This window comes from Pogona vitticeps, chromosome 2 (genome assembly GCF_051106095.1).
Source record: "Pogona vitticeps strain Pit_001003342236 chromosome 2, PviZW2.1, whole genome shotgun sequence".
Lineage (NCBI taxonomy): Eukaryota > Metazoa > Chordata > Lepidosauria > Squamata > Agamidae > Pogona > Pogona vitticeps.
Genome location: NC_135784.1, coordinates 268,675,430 through 268,698,076, shown reverse-complemented (window position 1 = coordinate 268,698,076; position 22,647 = coordinate 268,675,430). Strand labels below are relative to the sequence as shown.

The 22,647-nt window shown below is 41.5% G+C and overlaps 1 protein-coding gene across 1 annotated transcript in view; it reads left to right on the top strand.

Annotated features, from left to right (window-relative positions):
- The window catches only part of ADGRV1 (adhesion G protein-coupled receptor V1), a 341,656-nt gene extending 319,932 nt beyond the window's left edge, over positions 1 to 21,724 (top strand). Inside the window, exons 87-89 of the mRNA XM_072992549.2 lie at positions 2,507 to 2,698; positions 9,692 to 9,869; positions 21,290 to 21,724. Of these exons, the coding sequence (XP_072848650.2) occupies positions 2,507 to 2,698; positions 9,692 to 9,869; positions 21,290 to 21,408 (489 nt within the window). The 3' untranslated portion in view covers positions 21,409 to 21,724. The remainder of the gene's footprint in view (positions 1 to 2,506; positions 2,699 to 9,691; positions 9,870 to 21,289) is intronic.
- The last annotated feature ends 923 nt before the right edge of the window (positions 21,725 to 22,647 follow it).

Below are 22,647 nucleotides of genomic sequence, written 5' to 3'. Positions count from 1 at the left end.
ACCTTATAAGGTTGTGTGCAAAGAATTGTTTCAAGTCTGTGCCCCCCATCAAATGCGCCGGGGGCCTCCAGGGGGCCACTTGGCCCCTGTTGAAAATGGCTGCTCTAGAAGATTAGCTTCTACCAATGCCAAAATATTCAAGAAAGCTAGTGTGATAAGGGAAGAAAAATTCATCTTTTGATTACCACCACTGCAAAATTAGCTGTTAGCTGAACTTCAAATGATCTACTTTGTTTTGAAGTAAAATACGATAAATGTGAGGGGATTTTTTTTGGATATGTGTATCACTTCTCTAACAAATGCTATGATGTTTTAAAATCTGGGCAGACTAGAAAGGGGTTTCCCTAATGAAGTGTGGTTTGCAGTGTGGGTGGGTATACAAGTATAACCTGGTGTTCCTGGCCTTCTTTCATATTCAGTGTGTGTATATATTTGGAATTCCCAAGTACAATCAGTTAGATGAAAGCCTGTTCTCTATTTATAAACTGAGTAATGAGTTTCATGCCTCTGGGTACCTTAGAAACAGGTATTTCTGAACAGTCATTTATTTCAGAAGATTTAAGTGCAATAAGATTCAAAGCCAAAGTGCACAGATGTGTTCATGCACACACATATATAGATGTAACATCAGACATCTCAAAATTTATACCCACAAAGAGAGATGGGCACAAATCAGGAAAAGGATCAATCACGGTGGTTCATGGTACAAGACATTTTCTCTTTTTTAAATATTATTTTTATTAAATTTAATTTGTTACATGCAACCCCTCACCCCAAGGACCATCCATTAATACAGTACATGGATATATATTTTACAACAACGTTTCCTTCATCTTTTAAAAGACCCCTTATCCCTTCCAAAAATACACATATTCATGACCTGGCTTTTCACCTTTTCCTTTATTCAATATGCCATTTATAAAGTTAACCTATATCTCATTAAATTTATTAATCTTTTTCACTCCTTTTTTAAACTTAATTTCAGGTATCAGTTTATTGTTAATCAAAATATTCCAGATTTCATTATACCATTCATGTGTTTGAAAGATCCAGTTCTTCTTCCAGTTTATTGCTATACATGATCAAGCAGCTGTTATCATATTTATAATCATTTCTTTCTTTGAGTTATTTACATTATGATTGTCTATTAACAATTATGCTGTTCTTGATGATGCTTCAATGTTGACTTCCATTATTTCTCTAATTTCTTTTTAAAAATTCCTCCAAATCCTTTGTAAATATTCACATTCCCACCATAAGTCTAGATATGTGCCCAATTCTTTCTTGCATCTCCAACACATCTTGGAATATTTAGAATCTATTTTGTTTAATTTTATCGGTGTTAAATACCATCTCTACATTGATTTATAACCATTCTCTTTTATACTAACTGACATGTTTTTAAAAACCCTTCTGTTCCATACATTTTGTACAAGACATTTTCAACCTAAAGGTTGAAACTTGAAACAAAAGCAAACATGCAAGCAAGCAAAACACAACATAGAGGTGATTTAAGACACCAACATGATATTGTAAATATGAGCTTGTCTCAAAGTAATGGGCAACTTGGAGAACTTCATTAGAATCTGAAATAGGCATCTAAAAACACATGAGCATGTTTGTCGTGCTGAAGATGTAGCAAGGAGGCAACAGGTTAATGAACATGCTAAAGCTACTGTCTGACAATATAAAATCGTGGCCCGCTTCCCATCATTTTGGGTAGTCTATAGCATATTTTCTTGGAGCTGTAATTAGTGTGACTTGTTCCACTTTTGACTTTGCTTCATAGATAATTTGAATGTATTAAGCTAAATACATGAATTACTAGTTTATCTTAATGGAGTCTTGGAGCATCACCTTTATGGTTATCTTAAGTTTTCCATGGGTGTCATGCAGTCACCTCTCCTGCCGCCTCTGTGCACTTGCCCATTTCCTGGATGATGTGCGCTTCCCTCCCTGCCTCCATGGTGCGACTGCCCACTCGCCAATCGCAGCACTTGATTCCCTCTTTCACCTTCTCTGGCAGCCACCCTCTCAGATGAGGAGGCAAGACAGGAAAGCCACAGAACTGCCTTTGAGTGGGTAGCTGCCAGAGTAGCTGGAGGAGGGGAGCACGCATCATCCAGGGAAGGGGTGGGTGCCCAGAATAGGCTGGAGAGACGAGTGTGTGGCACTGAACTGGGCTGAACTGCTGAACCACAGTTCATACCCATCTCTACTTCCAAGTAATGAATTTTATCATGTTATATTGGTTTTTTAATATCTTTATCATATGGCCCACAATCCTATTCTTAGTCCTAAATAAAGCAGACCCAATGAATGAATGGGGTCCATGTAAATGTGACTCACCATGCAACAGTTGATTCACCTGGTTTATTCAATTTGAGACTAGCTAAAGGATTCTGTGAGTTATATGCAGAACCTTGTTATGGTATGGATTTCTTAAATGTGTTCAAGATAGCTTTTATAGATGTTTGCTTTTTCCCTTTTCTTCTTTTCTTTTTAGGGTCTTTATGTCTTTGTGGTGTACTTCATTCTACACAACCAGCTCTGTTGCCCTGTAAAAGCAAGTTATACAGTTGAAATGAATGGACATACAAGTTCAGGTTCTGCATTTTTCACTCATGGCAGTGGCATGCCTTCAGCAGGAGCTGAAATCAGCAAATCTACTCAGAATCTCATTGCTGCTATGGAAGAGGTACCAAATTTATTAGTCCTCTGCTAGACACAAATAGATATGCTGGCTGAAATTGTTTGCAGATCTGTAGCTCATAAAGCTAATGGTTAAAATCATCCCGGTGGCAATTTTCATAAATTAAAGACTTCCCTTTCATCTTGTGGCCTTCAAGAGCTTCTACATGATGAAAGAGATTCCATGGGGCTTTGAGCCTCTTGGGGGGGGGATCAGAAATATTTTATTATTGAAAAATCACTGCAGTTGATGATACCATTAGCCTTATGTGACATGCTATGGAACAGGATTTCAACCACTGTGTAAATGGATATATGTTATATTAATGAGCTTCCTTTTTCATCAGAGAAAACATGTAACAACAAAACAATGTATGAGACTAAGGTTGGAATTTCATGTGCATTTACATGGGAGCAAGCCATTCTGAAGCCAATGGGACTTAATTTTTGAGTAGCTTTGTATAGGAAAGCACTGAAATGTTACTGACACTGTCTGACTGGACACAAAAACTGGCAGGACACACAAATCACTAAAAGCCTGATGAATATATATATATTTACTACTCAGCTAGTAAAATCTGTGGCATGGGCTTTTGTGGATTTCTCCCAAGAAGGAGCTCCATAATACTGGTGCCACCATTATATTAGTAGAGTTCAAGCTCATGCTGTAGTTGTAGCTTTGAATTCTCTGTTGTACAAAGGATGAGCTAGAGCTGAGATTACACCTATAACCATTATACTATAGTAGCTAAGTCAGGAAATAACCAAGCATGCATCGTAACCAACTCCATAATATCCATATGGGAACCTTGCTGTCGAACAAACCAAGGTGAGAGAATGCACCCACACACACCAATGTGGTTCCTCCAGCTGCATAACATAGCTGGGTCCAGAATACTTCCTAGATTAAAAACATATGTGAAATAATATATATCCACTGCGTACGCATCTTGCCGTAAGCAGGCAGGATATTTATCATAATCACAAATGACCTGGAGATAGTGGCTTACTCAAGACTGTGCTATGGGATAAGCAAAAGGTTGATCAGCAGAATTTTCTGAAATTATGAAAAAGTGTAAAAAGAGCCAGAGGAGAGGCGAAGGAAGAGGAGGGGGATTATACTAGTCCATTCAGAGAATGTGTGATCCTTTTGTGTACCTAAAACAGATAGCAGAGAAATGCTATGAAATGGATGATTTAATCTGACTCTTCAAAGGGACCTGAACCTGGAATTATCCAGTCCATACCCAACTGCTGTAAAATGCCATCTGTCTCATGGTAATAGCAGTAGATCAGATTACAATTTGTAACAGTCTTGAGCAAGTAACATTCCTAAATATATACAGTATATTTAAATGTGGGCAAAAATTACTTTTATTTTTAATTATTTATTCTCACACATTTACTCTACTTTTCTTCATGTTGATTTATGGTCAGTGGCCATGCTGGTAAAAAAAATAGTAAATTGAAGAATCACAACAATTTAAACAATATTTAAAGTAATACTGCATTAAAGGCCACAAGAAAACAAGAAAATAGCAAAAAAAAAAAAAAAAACACCAAAAAACCCACAACCTATAAAAAATATTAACCAGATAGGTTCTAGTATCGAAAACCCACTTTAGGGCTTTGTGATGCAGTGGTTAAACTGCTGTACTGCAGTCAAAACAATGCTCACAACCCTGAGTTCAATCCCAGGTAGCTGGCTCAAGGTTGACTCAGCCTTCCATCCTTCTGAGGTCGGTAAAACGAGTTCCCAGCTGGTTGGGGAGGCAATGTGTAGCCTGCATAATTAACTTGTAAAGTGCCCAGAGGGTGCTTTAAGCGGAATGAGGTGGTATATGAGTAGCACGGTTTGCTCTTTTATTTTGCTTTCTTAGGAAAGCTGTAACAAATTAAAGCTTTCTTAGTATAGAGTGTTCAATCATCCTGTGGAGACCAGTGCTTTGGTGCACCCATGGAAGAAGCTGCTTCCTTGGAATTCACTAAATATATTACTCAGGATGTTGTGATATGTAAATTATTCCAATTATTATCTTAATAGATAGGGAAGTTTGTACAGAGGAACACAGTTCCTCAGATGCAGCAAGAGAGAGAGAGAGAGAGAGAGAGAGATCTAGGAAATGTACGTCAAACTTAAACAAGAGAAAACTAGTTCAAATAGTGATTAAACGTTTTAATGTTGTGTGTCAAGTTTACTCACTTCTGCAACCCTCACTCCTCTGTGTATCTTTGTGGACACGACACGACACATTGTATTACAGAGTTCTTCATAAATACACATGGGAACCAGTCCACAGTTCGATATCAGGTGTTTCACCTTTTTAGATGTTGATAGTTCTAGCAATTAGTTACTGACCATGAAAGGGACTTTTGCAACAATATTTGCATATTACTTTATCAAGACCATTTGGAGTTCTCTCGTAATACTTGTAACTTGGCTACAAGAACTCGAGTAGTGAAGAGGTGGGGCTGTGTGTGTGGAAGCCTTATCAATAACCTCTTAAAAGATTAGTGATTGGAAAATAAGTGCCTTTTCAAGAAAAAAAAAGATTCCATGTACACAGTGGTTTTTAGAATACGTGATATTGTTTTCCTGTACTCTAAGCTGTCGGGATCAGTCACCCCCCTTAGATTCTCTTCTTCCTCCCCTTCCTTATATGATGCATCTAATGCTTGTAAAGCTGCTTTTGTACCCCCAGTCTATGATATCAAAGAAATCTGGGCCTGGGTCCCAATTCCATGAGATATCATGCAACTTTGGCTGAACAGGCAGAGACACTGAGGTAGCTGCTTCTTCTTTCAGACCAGCAATGAAGGGAGCCAGGCATGCAGTTTGATTTGCTGATTGGAATGCGTTTATAGATACTTCTGCTGCTTGAGTTAAAGCTGTTGTCATGAAGCCTTGCTGAACAGTAGTAGCAAATGCAGTTCCTCCCATAAACATTAGAGGACCATCAGGGGATGCACCAGCATTAATTTTTGCTCGCTTAAATGCTAAATCCTGCCATTCTTGAAGGCAAGTGAGTCCTTCTGCTGGTGGAAAGGAATCTTTTGTCAAGGCCTTGCAGTCGTTAGAGACAAGCCATTGGACGGATGAGAAGTCTGGGAGAGCCTCTGTCTCTGTGTCTTTAAGACTGAGTTGCATTTTGCGAATGCCTTGAGATGGGGGCAGTTCAGATCCAACAGGAACTGCTATGGCAGATTCTTGCATGACAGCAGAAATTGCACAGCTAGTTTCTGGACATGTTTCTGTTGTATCCATTGAAGGATGGTTATCAATCTCAGTTGCCTGAGGTGCCAATGCTTTTAATTCATCAGGCTGGTCCAAGGAGTTGTTCTCATGTTGCTCCAGGCAAGCCAAAGAGGCTGAAGGGAGCGGAGGCAGAATTTGAGGGAGTTGTTTAATCAGATTAGCCTCGAATTCTGGATCGAAAAATATGTTACGTGTGTCTTGAAGGCAAGTACACACTACAAATTGTTCCTGAAGATTGGATAAAGAAGTTCCCATGTTGCTAAACGTGTAGGTGTCTTACTTGACAAATTCCACTCACCCGAGGGATCCTTGCGGATGATTGACGCGTCTTGGGGCCTGTGCCAGGCGAGATGAGTGCGAATTGTCGAAAGTTGACCTCAGTCCTACTCATCGGGATCCAGAGGATGCGTGCGCGCGCTGTAGCCCTTCCATACCGGGCGTGATGAGTAGGTGGTCTTCGAGAGTGGACCTCAGAGAGGTGAATTACCTCAGAGAGGGCACCATTTTGTCGGGATCTGCAAGATGAGAGGAAGTAGGGATCTTGCAGATGAAGCCTCAGGGCAGGGATCTTTCTCCTCAACCAGCAAGGAGAAAGGAAAAGACGGGACACTCGAGTGTGGTTTTCAGGGTGGGATCCGGATGAATACAGAACAGCCTGCTGTGAGGCACCTGTTCAGTGTCAGTTCTCCTTTTTTCGATCCGGCCTCTCCTCAGTTTATTGTATCCCCTACCTTTGAACAAGTTAATCAATACAGAGGTAACTAATTTCTTGAATACACAACAGAATAACCAGAGTTAGAGACAGCTAATTTCCTTGAATACACAGGCATCAGTAAACACAGGCATCAGTAAACAGAGTGTTTACAGACAGGCTAGTAAGCAGACAGTTAATAGTAAACAGACACAGATACTATCCAAATACACAGACAAGTTCCTGAATACACGAACACTTTAACTACATTATCCAGAGACAATAGACAGCAGGTTAATGATCATCCTTACTGGAAACTAGTGACTTGCAGTTTTAGCATGAGGCCTGCCATTGTCATAGATATACATTTGCTACTGCCACAGACATATACATTGTAACAGCATAACAGCATAAATTTTCCCCACACTAAGCCACTCTGTATCTGAGTAGATTCTTCATTGTAACAAGTTGCTGTATACATTGTAGGGCAGAATATTTTGGGTAAACCTTTGGACTTCAATAAAGGCTAGAATACTGAGTACTCTGGGACTTGTAGTTCAGAAAAATAATGTTTGTCAAAATATATTGAAATGGCAGAATCCTACTGAGATTTTGATCCCAAATAAGTGAAATAGCATAAGCTGTGGCAGTAAATTGTATTAATTAACAAGGAGCTGTGTGTGTGCCTGGACACATGCCAGCCACTAAGCACTGACCAGGAGTCTGCATGGTACCTTCTTTGTTGCAATTCACTGTTGCAGTTTATGGGGTTTCACTTATTCCACAATAAAATCCCAACAGGATTGTGGCCCGTGACTGTTTTTTTAATATATATTTTTAAAGGTTGGAATAAGGTGAGTTGTCATTTTGGCAACATTCCAGTCCCTGAGATTTCAGTGCTAAAACCTGGCACCAGGAAGGGGTGGGATTTGGCTCTTGCGATGTCTTAGAGCAGGGGTCTCAAACATGTGGCCTGGGGGTCATTTGCGGCCCGCCGGATGATAGTTTGTGGCCCCCCGCCTTGCCTGCCTCCCCGAAGCACCCACTGCTGTCAAGAGTCAAAAAAGCCTCGCCTTGCTCTCCCAAGACAGCTCTCGCGCCCCTCCTCCTCCTCGGAGCCCCAGTCGGCCTAAGGAAACTCCTGGGCAGCTTCCTCGGGCTCTTGCTCCACTTGGCAGAAAATCTGATGCAGCCCAGCCTCACCCAGACTCTGCTTCCAGCAGCCCCCAGGTAAATTGTGTTTGAGACCCCTGTCTTAGAGGAAGGGCAGGTGAGAATTGGGAGGAAGTGGAATTGCTTCTGGCCAAGCTGTTTGTGGAAATGGACATGAGGGGAATGGGCCCAGAGTCCATGGAAATCCCCAGTAATACAAACCAAGTTACTGCAAATCAAGTAGCATGGGAATCGTAAGCCGGAGGGAATACTGTGTGCTGCTGCCATTTCTGCTGTGCATAGACTCAGCTACAGCAGTATGACATTTATGAAGTTGTTTGGATTTATGGAAGGCTATCAACCATCACACAGTCCTGCCAGGGCTCATTCAACAAGAAGTCTCATGAGTCACAACACTGTTGTTCCACTCCCTGCCTTACCCCAAATGGCATAATCAGCCCAAGGGCATGCACCACAGTTCACTCACAAATCCTCTCCCTCACTCCTGGCTTTTTGCTTTTCCAGCACTGTACAAGAGTGACCCACACATCAAGCTCAAATGTGTGATGCTCCAACAGTGACCTCAGAGCACTATAAAACTTTATAGCAGCCTTTGCTAGTTTGAGCCTGTGATCTGTCACAGCTAAAATATATCCTTGAAAGGTTTAGTTTCAGGGTGAGATAAGATAACATTATCAATCATATCAGTATTCATCTGGGTATCAAGGTATAAATTGTTTCATCATTTAAATACTTTATCATTCTTCAGAGGATGAAAGTAAACCATTGTTTCACTCAAGGAGAAGTAAGCTGTTCTCTAGACATCCAGATTAGAGATGGGGGTATTCGTATTTGTATATGAATACAAATACCCCCACACAGCTGGAGTTAATGAGGGCTGGAGTCTGCAGCTCCCCTCTTCCTTCCAGTTGCTCCAGAGCACCCGGTCAGCTAGCCACTCCTGGCAGAAGGAGGGAAGATGAGTCTCCCTGCAAGGCTGACGAGTGGCTTGCTGAGCAGACGCTTCTGAGCGATTGGAAGGAAGAGAAGGGCCGCCGCCACCAGTGGATGTGTGAATGGACAGCCCAGCCTCAGGGGCCAGACCCTCATTAACTTCAGCTGTGTGGGGTTATTCATATCCAAATATGAATACCCCATCTCTAATCCAGAACCATTGCATCAGCTTCCTTAATTTTTCCAAGCTTTATTCATCTGATTGCTTCTATGTTCCATATGTGAGAAAATGTCAAAATTCAAAATTGAATATATGTGACCTAGAAGGTACAGGTGCTCTTACTTCAATCAGACAGAAATCCAATCAGGCAATTACTTGTGAGAAATTGCAGGTTTAAATGCTTACACAGCTAAAGAAGGCTATGATTGTTTAAATAATGTAAAAATCATCCAAAAGTCTTAAACTATTAAAAAAAGCTTTAGGCACAAATGGTTAAGACTATATGACATTTTGTTCTGATTTTACATACTATGAGCTAATCTAAGTGGACATTTCTATTTTCTTTAAATTCTTTTAGATATGCTATCTTTGCATTCTTGATACATATACACCTTCAAGCTGACCCAAGGAGTCATGCTCCAGCAGATAAAAAAATGGAGATGGATGCCTTGGCTTTAATTCCACTTCCCACAAGAATCAAATTTTCTCTTCCCCTTCCATCTCTGATGGCCCTAAGATTTGCCTCTTTGCCTGAAGACCTGGGCAAGCATAGCAGTTTAGCCAGTGCTGAAACAACAGCCAGTGCCCTGAGATATGCAACCCTGAGATGTCCTCGTGATTGTGAAATCCCCAGGGGAACTGATGAGGATTTCTTGCTAACTTTTATGCCGAAAGTTATGGTTTGCATCATTTGTAATACTGTACACTTCTTAACACTTCCCTAAAGATGCCAACAGACTGGGAGAGGGCATCGCTGCGGCCCATCAGCCAGGCCAGTGCCGTATTTAAGCAGAGCCCACAGAATGGCAGTGCCTATGCAACAGCAGGAGGCTTCAGCAACAGCTCCTTGGTGGCTGATGAAGAATCACAAGAATTTGATGATCTAATATTTGCTTTGAAAACTGGTAAGTACAATTTATCCTCCGTTCCAAAGCACATCTGTTATGTTTTCGAACATAAAAGATTTTACCATGACCAGGTAGGCTCTTCAGGGAGGCTTTACACACCGACCCTGTTTGATTTTATGCTCCCTGTCCTGCTGTCATTCAGAGAATTGTTCTTGGTGCCTCTCGTTCTTATTCTATTAATGGTTTAACTCTTGTGTATTCACCATCTAGCACTGTCTGTTTTTATCCATTGTTGCAAACTGGCCAGAATTGTGCTTTGAACTAATGGGGCGGTATAAAAATCAAATAAATAAATAATTTTTTTGCTAATGTGTTCTGACATTACATTTCAAATTAAATCAAGAACTCTGTCTTCATCATACATAAATGTTTATTTCTTATGCTAAAGGTAACATGCACACTTAGAAGTCCTATAAAACAAATTGATTTTAAAGCATTAAGCTTCCGTCTCTGCCCTTTCAGATGCCAGGGTACCAAACTAGTCTGGAATATTTAGTGGATTTTTTCAAGTGTTTGACTCAAATGTTAGCATGTAGGAAGGAAGTGGTATTCTCATATAGGTAACATTCTTAGAACATTATCCTGCAACAGTAGTGGTGTCACAAGATATCCTATAGGAATATTCTCTGGCTCTTTTGCTTTTATTTATGGTAGATCATTTATGAAAAAGAAATACTTAATGATCCAGTTGAGATGGTACTTGCTTGCTGATTCAAGCTTCCAGAGTATATACAGCAGGCAACCTCCAGGACTGCAGAACAGGGCATCAGGGAACTCAGTTGAAGACTCAAGTGTGTTTGGATAGGATTATTTCTGCCTCTCTAATGATCAGTCCAAATTGTAAAATTAGACTAAAACTTTTGTGCAGTTAAAACCCTTTAGGAATGATTAATCAATTGTGTACTAGAAATAATCAGGCACAAAAAAAGGATTAAACTGATGTTGTAGTTGAGTTCTCCCATGAGTAAGGCAGAGAGTGGGGTAGAGAGAGAAAGAATAAATAAGGTTGCAATCATGGTATTTCTTTCTAACCATTAAGCAAGATGATCCTGAAATTAAGTAAAATTTACCATGACTTGCCCATATATTTTAAGCCCCTTACTTAAAAACAATTTCAGTGACCCTGATGGTCCAGGAAACAATTTCAGTTAGAAGTGTCTTATACAAACAACAACAATCTTAGAACTGCAGAACTGGAAAAAAACCTATGGATAATCAAATCCAGCTCCTGGCAAGGAGGCACAGTGGGGAATTAAACTTCCAACCTCTGGCTCCACAGCCAGATATCTAAAGAAAGAAAGAACAGACTGGTTTTGAGTAGTTAGTGCAAAAACAGGAGTCATGCAGCTTCTTGAATAGCAGGTCACAATTCACTTAGCAAGCAGGCAAGGAAAAAAGAGAAAAACAATGAGATCTTAAAAGTCTCATTTAAAAAATCGTACATGTAAACAAAGTGGTTGCAAAAACAGGGGGCTGCAGGCAGGAGGAGGAAAATTTACAAAGATAAGGTTGAGGAACTTCAACATCCATGCTGAATTAGAACTGTCCAGTCTGGCCCTGGAGTTCATGGATGCCAGGACAGCCCTGAAAATATGTCACCTGCCCTATACTTTCTGGACCTGGTGTTCTTGACTGCAGAGGTGGACTGCAGAGGTGGGGACTGTGAGCTCCCATCCTCTGTCATGGACAGATCAATTCCTACTAAGACTCCACCTGTCTATAGTGACCCCGCTCCATGGGGAGAATGGACCCATGAAAATAGTCAATCTTCCAGACTTCTCAACCCAAAATGGTTTTGAGGGGCTCTGGGAGGACTTCTGGCCAACCTGAGAGATGACCCTGTTGAAACCCAGATCAATAGATGGTATCTGGAGACAACCTGGGTGGCTGACACAATCGCCCCCCAAACACCCTCTCCACTCCAGAGGTTGCTGTGGTATGCTGAGGGGCTATGGGAAATGGCTAGAGAGCCGTGGAGAAGAAATCAGCTGGCGCAAAATAGGGCTGCAGTTAAGACCATGGCCAAAAATATGCTAATGCCCTTAAGAGGGTAAGAAAGAACCTCAACATCCAGAGAATTAGTGAGGCCACGAACCGACAAGCAGAATTGTTCCAGGTGGTCTGCGACCTTGCCAGCTCTGGCCATTCAAGGCCTCATTCTAAGTTCACTTGTGATCAGTTATTGAGGCCATTTGTGCCGATCTCGACTCTACCAGCAGCTTAGCTGATCCAAGAGTGACCATCGCTGCCCCAGCTCCCACTGCCCAGCTGGTTCAGTTTGACCCTGTAGTACCAGAGGAAGCCTCCAGGATGATAACTAGCTGTAGGCCCACCAGCTCCTCATTTCATCCTTGCCCAGCATGACTGATCAGAGCCATGAAGGGGGTTATGATTGATGGGGTTGTGAACGTTGTTATTTCATTGCTAAGGAAGGGAATGGTTCCCTCCTGTTTAAAGCAAACCAATGTCCAACCCATCATCAAATGTTCCCAGTTAGCATCGGACAACCTTAACAATTTCCATCTGATTGCTAATATACCATTCCTGGACAAGGTGATTGAGAGGCTGGTTGCAAATCAGCTGCAGTCATACGTGGAGGAGCAGGACTGCCTTGATCCATTCCAGTCCTAATTCAGGCCACAAAGGGGTACTGAGACAACACTGATCACACTGTAGGATGAGCTTTTAAGAGAGACTGACAGGGGCAGATGCGCCCTTTTGGTACTCCTAGATCTCTCAGTGGCTTTTGATATCATCAACCATGGTATCCTCCTGGACAGGCTCTCTGAGGTTCAGATGGGGGCTTAACATTGAGCTGTCTCAAATCCTCCCTTGAGAACCATATCCAGAGAATTTAGCTAGGGGAGGAGGTGTCAGCACCTTGGACCCTGTGGTATGGGGTTCCTCATGGATTGGCACTATCCCCGATGCTGTTTAACATCCATGTTAAGCTGTTGGGGGAGGTCATCAGGAGATCTGGAGTAAGGAGTTATCAGTACACTGATGACACACAACTTTATCTCCCCATTACCACCTCTGCAGTGGATGGTGTCCAGACTCTGGAGCATTGCCTGGTTTCACTACTGGAATGGATCAGGGCTAACAAGCTCAAACTGAACCTGGACAAAACAAACATTTTTCTCCATGGGGGAGACCTCTGATAGGTTAGGGGGGATGGTCCCTAAACTGGATGGTATTCCCCTCCAGTTTAGGGACTCAGTGCATAATTTTGGCATTCTTCTGGATCCAGCTCTTTCTTGGGTGTCCCAGATTGCAGCCGTTTCTAGATCAGCCTTTAACCAGCTTAGGCTAATCACCCCACTTCGCCTCTACCTAGATGAAGACTCCCTTTAGTGCAGGTCCTCGTCATCTCCTGGATTGATTACTCCAATGCCCTCTACGTGGGGCTTCCCGTGACCCTGATCTGGAGATTTCAGCAGGTCCAGAATGTGGTAGCCAGGTGTTGCGTGTGAGTATATTTGACTGCATCACTCCAGTTCTGGCTCACCTCCAAAGTCCTCCATGGTTTGGGCCCATGTTACTTGTAGGACCAACCCACAAGATCATCTCAGTAAAGGCTCCTCCAGGTGGCCACCACGAGGGACGCCCATAAATCTTCTACAAGAGGCAGGGCCTTCTTCATGGTGGCTCCAACTGTATGGAATCAGCTTCCGGAGGAGCTCTGTCTGGCACCTTCCTTGTTGACAATTAAAGATGTTGGTTTAAGGTGAGGCCAATTGAAGGTGAGGCTTTGCGCATCAACCCTAGCTGACCACCTTTCCCTCCCTTCCCCCTCTTCTCCCCCTCCCCCTTTTCCTCCATCTGCTCTGGGTTTATATGATTAATTGGTGCCGTCTGTTTTTAGGGCTATTGCTGTTGCTATTAATGCTTTTATCTTTATTTTTGTTTTCTATTATATGTGTTGTAATCGCCCAAAGCAGTGCCTCAACACTAATGAGAGCAGAATACAAATTGAATAAATAAATATAAATATGTAGTGGTAAGGAAGAAGAACTTGGGGCTGCTTGGTTGGATATCCAGAGGACACATGGACAGCAGGTGTAATGCTGACTAAGGGAGCATAAGGGCTCTTCCAACATTTGGAGGAGGAGGAGGAAGAAGAAGAAGTTTAAGCTAGCTGTTCACAAATACCAATGTCCTACACACGTGCATTGAAACAATTCCGCCATCTTCAAAAGCACCAGACATGTGTGTGCCCCTTTAGTTTATATATTGCCTCCTTCTCCACCTGGATATGGCCAGAGACAACCCTGAGTATGTTTATGTGTCAGTCAGTCAGTCAGTATTATCACCACTACCAGAGCCATGCTACAGTGTTGTCCGTCTGAAAGATTTGTAGTTGCATAGACAATTTGGTTTAATAAGGCATAAAGTGTCAAAAATATGTTCTGACACTCAGTGAAAGGCACAAGTGCCAAGTTACAGAACTCTTTGTTTGAAAACAGTACTAATTGAACAAGGGTCAAATTATGTGTACCCTGAAGAAATTATTCTGGATGTTCTGTGTCGCATAGGCACAAAACTAATCCACCCAACGTCATCTTAAACATGTTTTACAGGGAGCACAGGTTTCCCAGGCAGACAAGCTCCTGAGAGTCCCTTTAGCTGTAAGCTGCATTTGATTTCAGTGGGAGTCAGATAAATAAATCATTTCAGCTAAAAATCCTTGTTGGTCCCTGAAGATTTCATATCTGAGCAGTAGTCTTCCTGTTTCCTGCGTACAAAAAGGCATACTTTATTGCCAGAAGGAAATACCACTTGCTGTAGAAAAGGGAGGGGGGAGGGGGAAAGGGAATGATGTTTTTCAAAAAATAAATGTTTCTAAATTTTATGGGAAGCAATTATTAATACTGCAGCCTATGTTAGTTGTCCCCTACTGAACATGTTTCAGATGTGCTGGACTACAATTCCTATCATCCCTAGTGCTGACATTGTTCCTCAGCAATTGGCATCCTTCCCAATATTGGGGAAGGCCGGTATAGGTTCTTGGTAAAGAATATGATGCTGGATGCAATATCTTGACAAGCTTCCGAAAACATAAGATGAGATTGCATACTGAACAACCTAACTATGCATTGACTATTTTGACTGCAGATGTCATTGGAGGGACCTGCTAAGCAGGCCTGCTTTTTGTCTAGAATTGTATTTTAAAATGGGAGGCAATACAGTAGTGAATTTATATCCCAGTTTCCATTTGTGACTTCAAGGTAGGCAGAGCTGATAAGGAAGGTAGATTGCCATCATTAGCAAGGAAACGTGGAACACAGACTTCACCACTATTTTCCTGAAATGTGCTAATCAAGGGTTTTTGTGTGTGAATTCAATTCCCAGTGTGAAATCAGTATGCGTTCTTCCATTCCAATGTGCTTTAATCTGAGACCAAAACTGCCCTATGGATTCTTCACCTTTTAGTGGTAATCACCCCTGCTCTCAGCAGTCTGTACACTAAATGGTTCTAGGTGGTTGCTTTATAGGGAATTTGATATCCTATTTATGTCCAAACAGAGTTTTATTAGGAGAACTTGTTTCTGGCATCAGAAACAGGATTGGATTTTTTTAATAGAATGAAAAAGTTTAAAACATTTGTTAAGTTTCTGGACTTCTGGATGAAACAATTTTAACATGTTGTTTAAATATATAATAATGATGCATCATGCAGCAATATAAAATGTACAAAGGCAGGCTTTGAATTTTTATTTTGGTTGGTTGGTTTGCTTGTTTTGACAGTGGCTAGCAGCAAATTATAGGAATTATGGAGTGTACGTACCTTGAAATAACTTAATCCAGCCTGATCTTTTCTTTACCAATATTTTATATTTCTCTGGACTGAATTCTTTGTTTTATGGAAGGAGTAGGAGAGAGCTGAAGCAAATAACATTTTTCAGTCTCTGTTTTGCTATTATTAGCAAGGGAGCATGGAAGGTAGATTTCACTACTATCCTTCAAAACATGTTGGCAAAGTATTCTCAGAAAATGTGTGCCCAGTGTGAAATCATCATGTGTCTGACATTCTGGCATGTTTTACTCAGACAGCAAGCTGGCCCTATGAACTTTGTGAAACTAGATTGTCTAAAGGGGTCAAAAATGCGACAGGCAACAAATGGCTTCAAAATCTAACATACAAGCATAGTGATAGCTATTAGGGTTGCAGTTGCCAGTGTACTGGCTGCAGTGTCAGGGGTTTGCTCTGCTTCTATGGATCACAGGCAGGAAAACGTCTGAAGGGTCAGCAGCACTGGAGAAGAAGGTGGTTTAATTTCGATTTGTAAGGCGACATTAAATTGGGGCACCCATCTTTACCCGTTACCAACAGGTGACAGAGCTCACTGATTTGGTGGGAAGACATGCGTATTGCACCAAACAGTATGATGCACTAAAATGTATGTACGCAGCCAACACTTTTTCCCTCAGACCCAGACCGTCATTCCAGTTTTTCACAATGGGGTCAAGTGCATGCACCCATTATCTGTTTCCCAAAGTTCCTCTCCTCATCTTGGCTTTTTGGTGTGCTAATCTTGGGGCCATTGTGCTACAGTAGTACCTCACAATACAATTACCCCTCAAAACGATGAATCTGCATGTCGATGACGTTTTGCGACCGCCATTTTGCTTCGCAAAACAGTGATTCCTATGGGGGAATTTTGCTGGACAATGATTTGGTTCGTGCTTCGTGGACCGTTTTTTCGCAATACGAGGATTAAAAACAGCTGATTGGCAGCTTCCCTAAATGGCTTCCCTATGGGCGATCTTTGCAAAATGGGTGTTTTCGGGCCCGTTTTTCACAATACAATGATTTAAAACAGCTGATTGGTGGTTTACAAAGCGGCTTTCCTATGGGCAATCTTCGCAAAACAACGACGATTTTTCCCCATTGGAATGCATTAAATGGGTTCCAATGCATTCCAATGGGGAAACACTTTTCGCTAGACGATGATTTCGCTAAACAGCGATTTTCACGGAATGGATTATCATCATCTAGCGAGGCACCACTGTATTTGGAAAAAGGCAGGTACAGCCACCAGCATTGTGACTCATGAGACTCCTTACTGTACAGTCCTCAGCAGTAGTGATGCAAACTATGGAATAAAACTCTCTCCTCCCAGCTCTTGCCTGCCCTGGTTCGCTGACATCACAAGGATCTCCTTCCTGGCCCAAGATGTTTGACCTGATATGTCAGGGAATGGAGTGCTGTGCTGACCTTTTAGTCCTAGTAGTCATGGTTGTTGCTGAGAACAAAAGCTCTTAACTATACTTAATTTAAGAGCAGACTTTACTCCAAGCTGTATGAACAGATTCTCTCCTTTCCTTCTCAGAGAACATAATCATCTTGTTTTCTGCAGCTACCATTTACTATGAAGTCACTAGAGAGCAGGACAGAATACTGTCATTTGGTCATTCATTAAAATTTACAAACAACCAAGCAAGGGAGGGAAGGAGGGATGAAGCTAATATTTCCATCTGATATACATTTCATTATTTACTTTCTAACTGAAAAACTGGCAACACTGGATTTTCTGTGGGCAGGTATATTCTGGATTCAATGAGTCAGATTCAGAAGCTGCTGCAGCTCTTGTGAAGCCAATGAAGTTGCAGCAGAGAGCATTTAGTTCAGACAATCAAGTCTCTGCACCTTTTGGTCACTTGTAACTAGTCTTCCTGGAAGGTAATGTCTGGCATTAATCTCTTTTGACATTGCCATGTTTAATTATGCTTGCATGCACTTCTGAATAAATAGGAATGGCAAGTCTTGAAATGCCCAAACAGAGGTTGGGCAATTGTTCCTAATACTTTATTTACTTTTCCTGAGACCAGAGCACAGTGTGTTCACTCTGGCAACAGTAATCTGTCTGTGCCACTTGCAGAGGAAATGAGGTGGGTGTGGGGGCATGAAATAGGGAAGGTCTGCCTGCTTTTTCGTACATGAATAATGTAATTAGAGGCTGTTCGAAACTGTTTTGTGCTATTATACTAATAGGGCCTGCCGCTAGAAAGCCATCTACAGAGAGAAAATCCCTAGAAGTGTTGCATGAACCAACCAGTTTTCGCCTTGATGTAATGTTGGTTCAAGGAGACCTTTACTTTGTGCAGGCCTTGGCCAAGCTCCCTGGGGCAATTTTACTTCTAGCTGAAGACCATCAATGGTATTATGTAAACACTGGTAATAGTCCCTCAAGGTTCCATTTTCCCCATGCAGGTGTTTTCCTCATGGATACAAAATGTTGAAAAGGGTCAGAGAGGGCGAGGAGCTTAGAAAGAATCAGAAGGAGCAAATTTAATGCTTAATTTCTCTTCACATACTGAAAGTTGCCTACACATTCAGTGTTGAAGGTTCATAAAAGGCTACAGTGCCCCATGATTGTAAAACCAGAGGGTGTCTGTGACCTTTACCATGTGGCCCCTGCTTGTTTCACCAAACAACGGGCTCACATTATGTATCCCACAACATCCTTTAACACGCTGCCACCAGTTGATCTTTTTACAAACTCTGTTTCCTATGAAAGACTGAGGTCCATTCGGTACATAACTTTGAAATAAGAATAGGTTTATTGGTTGCAAGTTGTTTCAGGAATAGTTCTTAAGCACATTCTTAAAGTTACACAAAGTGTTAGTATTTTCCTTTAACCTCTTCTATACTTAATACAGATAATACTCTGACTGTTCACTCCCTAAACTCTCTCTCTCTGCCTCAAAACCCAAACCTTCTCTTCAAGCCTCTCTTCTCTATCTCCCTATCTACTACAGGCCCCCTTCTATATAGCTGGCCCGCCTCCCAACAGCTCCCTATTGGTTCATGCAAATGCACTGCTGAATATTCATGACAGGGTGACTGCTACAGTGTCTTAGTTCAAAAAATGATTTAGTCTACACACAGCACACACAGGGTGTGCGGGGGGGGGGTGTTGTCTATATGGCTGGGCTTGGACTGGGCTGAACCAGGCTGAATAGGGTCGTTAGGATACTCACATCCAAATGGCTTTATTTGGTCCCAATTTTAAAAGTGTGTGTTTGCTGTGTGTATTACAAGTTAGGTGTGTGTGTTAGTCTGGCTTGATAGCTCAGTGGTTTAGATACCTTGCTGTGGAGTCAGAGGTTGGGAGTTTGGTTCCCCGCTGTGTCTCCTGGAAGAAGTACTAGCTTGTGTAGTCATGGGTAAGCTGCACAGTCCCTGGACAGTCCCAGAAGAAGGAAATGGCAAACTCTTTCTGTGTGTTCTCTAATTAGAAAACCCTGGAAAGTGTCACCATTAGTCAAACTTGACTTGACAGCACACACCTATTATTATTATACCTAATACATGTGTACGTCACTGAGGCAGGCACCCCTGGTAGGTCATCAGGCCCCAAACTAACCCTAGGGGTCCCGGGTACACCAGAAATCCCAAGTAATCTAGGGATGGAATAGAGTAGGGCTTGGGATATGCACAAACAGAGGGAGGCAGAGATACCCCAAGGGAGACAAGAAAGGCAGAGCAACACTGCAGCAGGTGGTGGACAAGACAGAAACCCCTAAAGGAAGCGGGTGCCAGTGGAGCAAAGCTAGAGGGAAAGGATATAAATGAAGTCTGAGAAGAAGTAGAGGGGGAAGTAGCCAGTGGGTAGGGAGAGGAGACGAAAGAGCCATCCAACTTGGAGAAGGAGGAGGCTTGAAGCAATGCTCAGGAACATTTTGAGGAGGCGTATTTTGCCAAAGAAATCCCAGAGCCCAGAAGGTGAAATTCCTTACAGGGACCAGAATGTTGTCGATAAGACCACTCTGGGGCTGGGCTGATTTGCTCCACCAAAGACAGTCTTTAGGACCGAAACAGCCATAGTGGACCAAATAGTGGGCTAAATGCTGGTACAGACAGCCTTAGAGGAAATAGTGCTGTCTTCCCTGTCAAACTCTTGTGTTCTTATAAAAATTTAAAAAATGGCAGCTTAAGAGGAGCAATAGCACTTTCCCTGTGGAATTTTCTGGAGTAAAAGAAAACTAGGTAGGTCATTTTATGCCACATATGTACTGTATATCATTTGTATGCTTCCTTAAGTGACTCTTAGTCAAAGAATCCTGGAAATTGTAGTCCTATGAAAGTGTTAGGAGTTTTTTAACAGTTTTTAAACCATCTTAGAAAGTTACCGTCTACAGGACATCTTGCAACAAGTTGTTCTAGTTAATCCAGTTAGAGACTGGATGAAATGAACACGTTTGACAAAATTTGTTTGGGGATCCTATCACTTAATCCCTATTTTATGCTTTGAAAGCCATCGATAAAACTCTGTGTGTGTACAAGTAAGTACATGTTCATATACAAAATGACCACACATCTTAAAACCTCAAAAGGACAATATAACAGAAGTAGAGTTTCATACTGTACCTGTAAAACCATATAATCGAGAGTTTGGGAAAAGATTTTTATTGTTTAAAATTTTGATTTTTAAAAAATGTAAACAACTCTCAGAATTCGCAACCAGCATAGCCATACCGGCTAGGAGATGCTCCAAGTACTCCAAGATGTTAATTGTTCAAGTCCCTGGCAAGTGTTCTGTATTACTTGGAAGCACATTTTGTGAATGTAAAAACTGAGTGAGAGAAGAGATTGGGGAGAAGGAAAGAGAAGACTCAAGATGCACTAGAAACAATTAATTAATATTTACTTTGTTAGGATCCAGTGTGTTTGAGTAGGAAGAATTAGCCTCCTCAAGCAACAGCTGAAACCATCTCATAGTTCTGGCCCTGCCATTGGGCACACTGACTTTTTCATTTCATTTTGGGTGTCATGACAAGGGCAGCAAATGGTTAACTATTTACTTTGGTATTATATTATTTTTACATCCACGGATGCTCAGTGGTGCTTACACAATTTTCTACCTCATATGCCAAAATAATGTTTCTGGCTTTGGGTATAATGCATCTGGACTTGAAGAGGAAGGATGGTGCTTTTCTACCTCAAGCAATAAGTGCCTTAGGCTGACCCTGCTGTTAGGCATGCTAGCAACATACCCTGACCCTTGATGAAATTGACCCTGTAACTCAACAGGAATTAGGCCTTAAATTGCCCACAATGCACCGGGCCTTAAATAAAATCCAGACCAGGCAAAAAGGGTGGATTAGTACTGCGATGTCAGAGGGAAGACACAGAGCAGGATTATTATCTGTAGGATATGCTCCAGTTTTGTTTTCCAGTCTCCCCCAGCTGATGTTACGTGTTTCCAAGTCATTTCTGGCCTAATGGCAGCCATTGCAGAGTTTTGAAAGATGTGACTTGTCCACAAAGTGGTTTATCTTTGCCAACGCCCAGTGTGCTTTGATGGCTGACCAGGCGTTTGAAGCCAGGCCTCCTGAGTTCTAGCCTGACATGCCATCCACTAAAATCCACTGATTCCTGTCCTAATTATCTGCTAATTTTTGTGTTTCAGGTGCGGGCCTCCATATCAGTGACACCGAGTCCTGCCATGGCAGCCAGGATGGAAGCACTCTGGTTAATTCCCAGATAGTAGAGCTGAGAAGAATACCCATAGCAGACACTCACCTTTAGGACCAGCATCTTTTTAAAAAAATCTAGCTTTCATGTTTTTGTTTTCTTTTGCACTTAAACACACACACAAACACCTCCATATACAGTTGATTAACATAATGTTATGAATTACAACTGGACAATTAACAAAAAAAGGATGAGGAGGGTAAATACAAGTGGAAACCCAGTACATTTCTGCAGTGAGCTGTTGGCTTAGATTTGAATCCCTTAACATAGATGAGCATATTCCATTGTGTAGACTAGTTGTTTGTTTTTTAAATGAGTCTATATGTGTATGCCTGTTTTAATAAAAGCTGGTAGAGACAATTTTATACAATTTGTGCAAAACTATTCTTTTGTTTTTCAAACTTGTTTATATTCTTAGTAGATTTATTCAGTACATTTAGATTCCACTTTTTGACCAGAGTCCTGAAGGTGACTTACAACATTTATAAAGTCTAAAAGAAAGTGATAAGAGCATGTCAAGAAACAAAACTAATGAGTTCAGCCAATTCCAGCTCCTGGTGTTCCTTCCCATATGCTGTTGAAGCCACTTGGCCTTGCAGATGCTGAGAGCTAGAATACAGATGTAAAGATAGTAAACCACAAAATAACTCTCTTTGCCTCAAGAGAAGGCAAACTATTGTGTGGGGCCCTCTACAACAAAATAAGATCTAATTTTTAAAATGCATGTTAAGTAAAATTGGGCCTCAAACACAATAGTACAAAGTATGCAAAAAAACCCAACAATCATTATTTCTTTGTTGTAAGGATAGGAAACACCGAAGTGGGTTTTTTTTGTTTTTTTGTGGGTTTTTTTGTATCTTATTTTAGAGACAGTCGGCTTGCTCTCTGATTGTGGTTTTGCTTCTTAAAGGGAAAGAATAACTCTGCACAGATTTTCATTCAGTTGAGACAGCCAAAGAGTTCATCCACACAGTGTTGTTGTCTCTGGTCATCCTGGAATTTTTCTAGCATTTTTGGTTGTGGATTTATTTATTTCATAGAATTACAGAATTATAGAGCTTGAAGGGACCCCAAGAGTCACCAGTTAGAGCCCTTTGCCAGGGTAGGAAATCAGCTAAATACCCAATCTCTGCTTTAAAATGTCAAAGTGAAAAAGAGTCTACCAAGCAATTGGTTCCACCATCAAATGGCTCTCATGCTAGGAAGTTTCCCTAAATGTTTTATCAGAATCTTGTTTCTTGTTAACTTGAATCCATTGCTTCTGGTTCTATCATCTCATGTTGCAAAAAAACA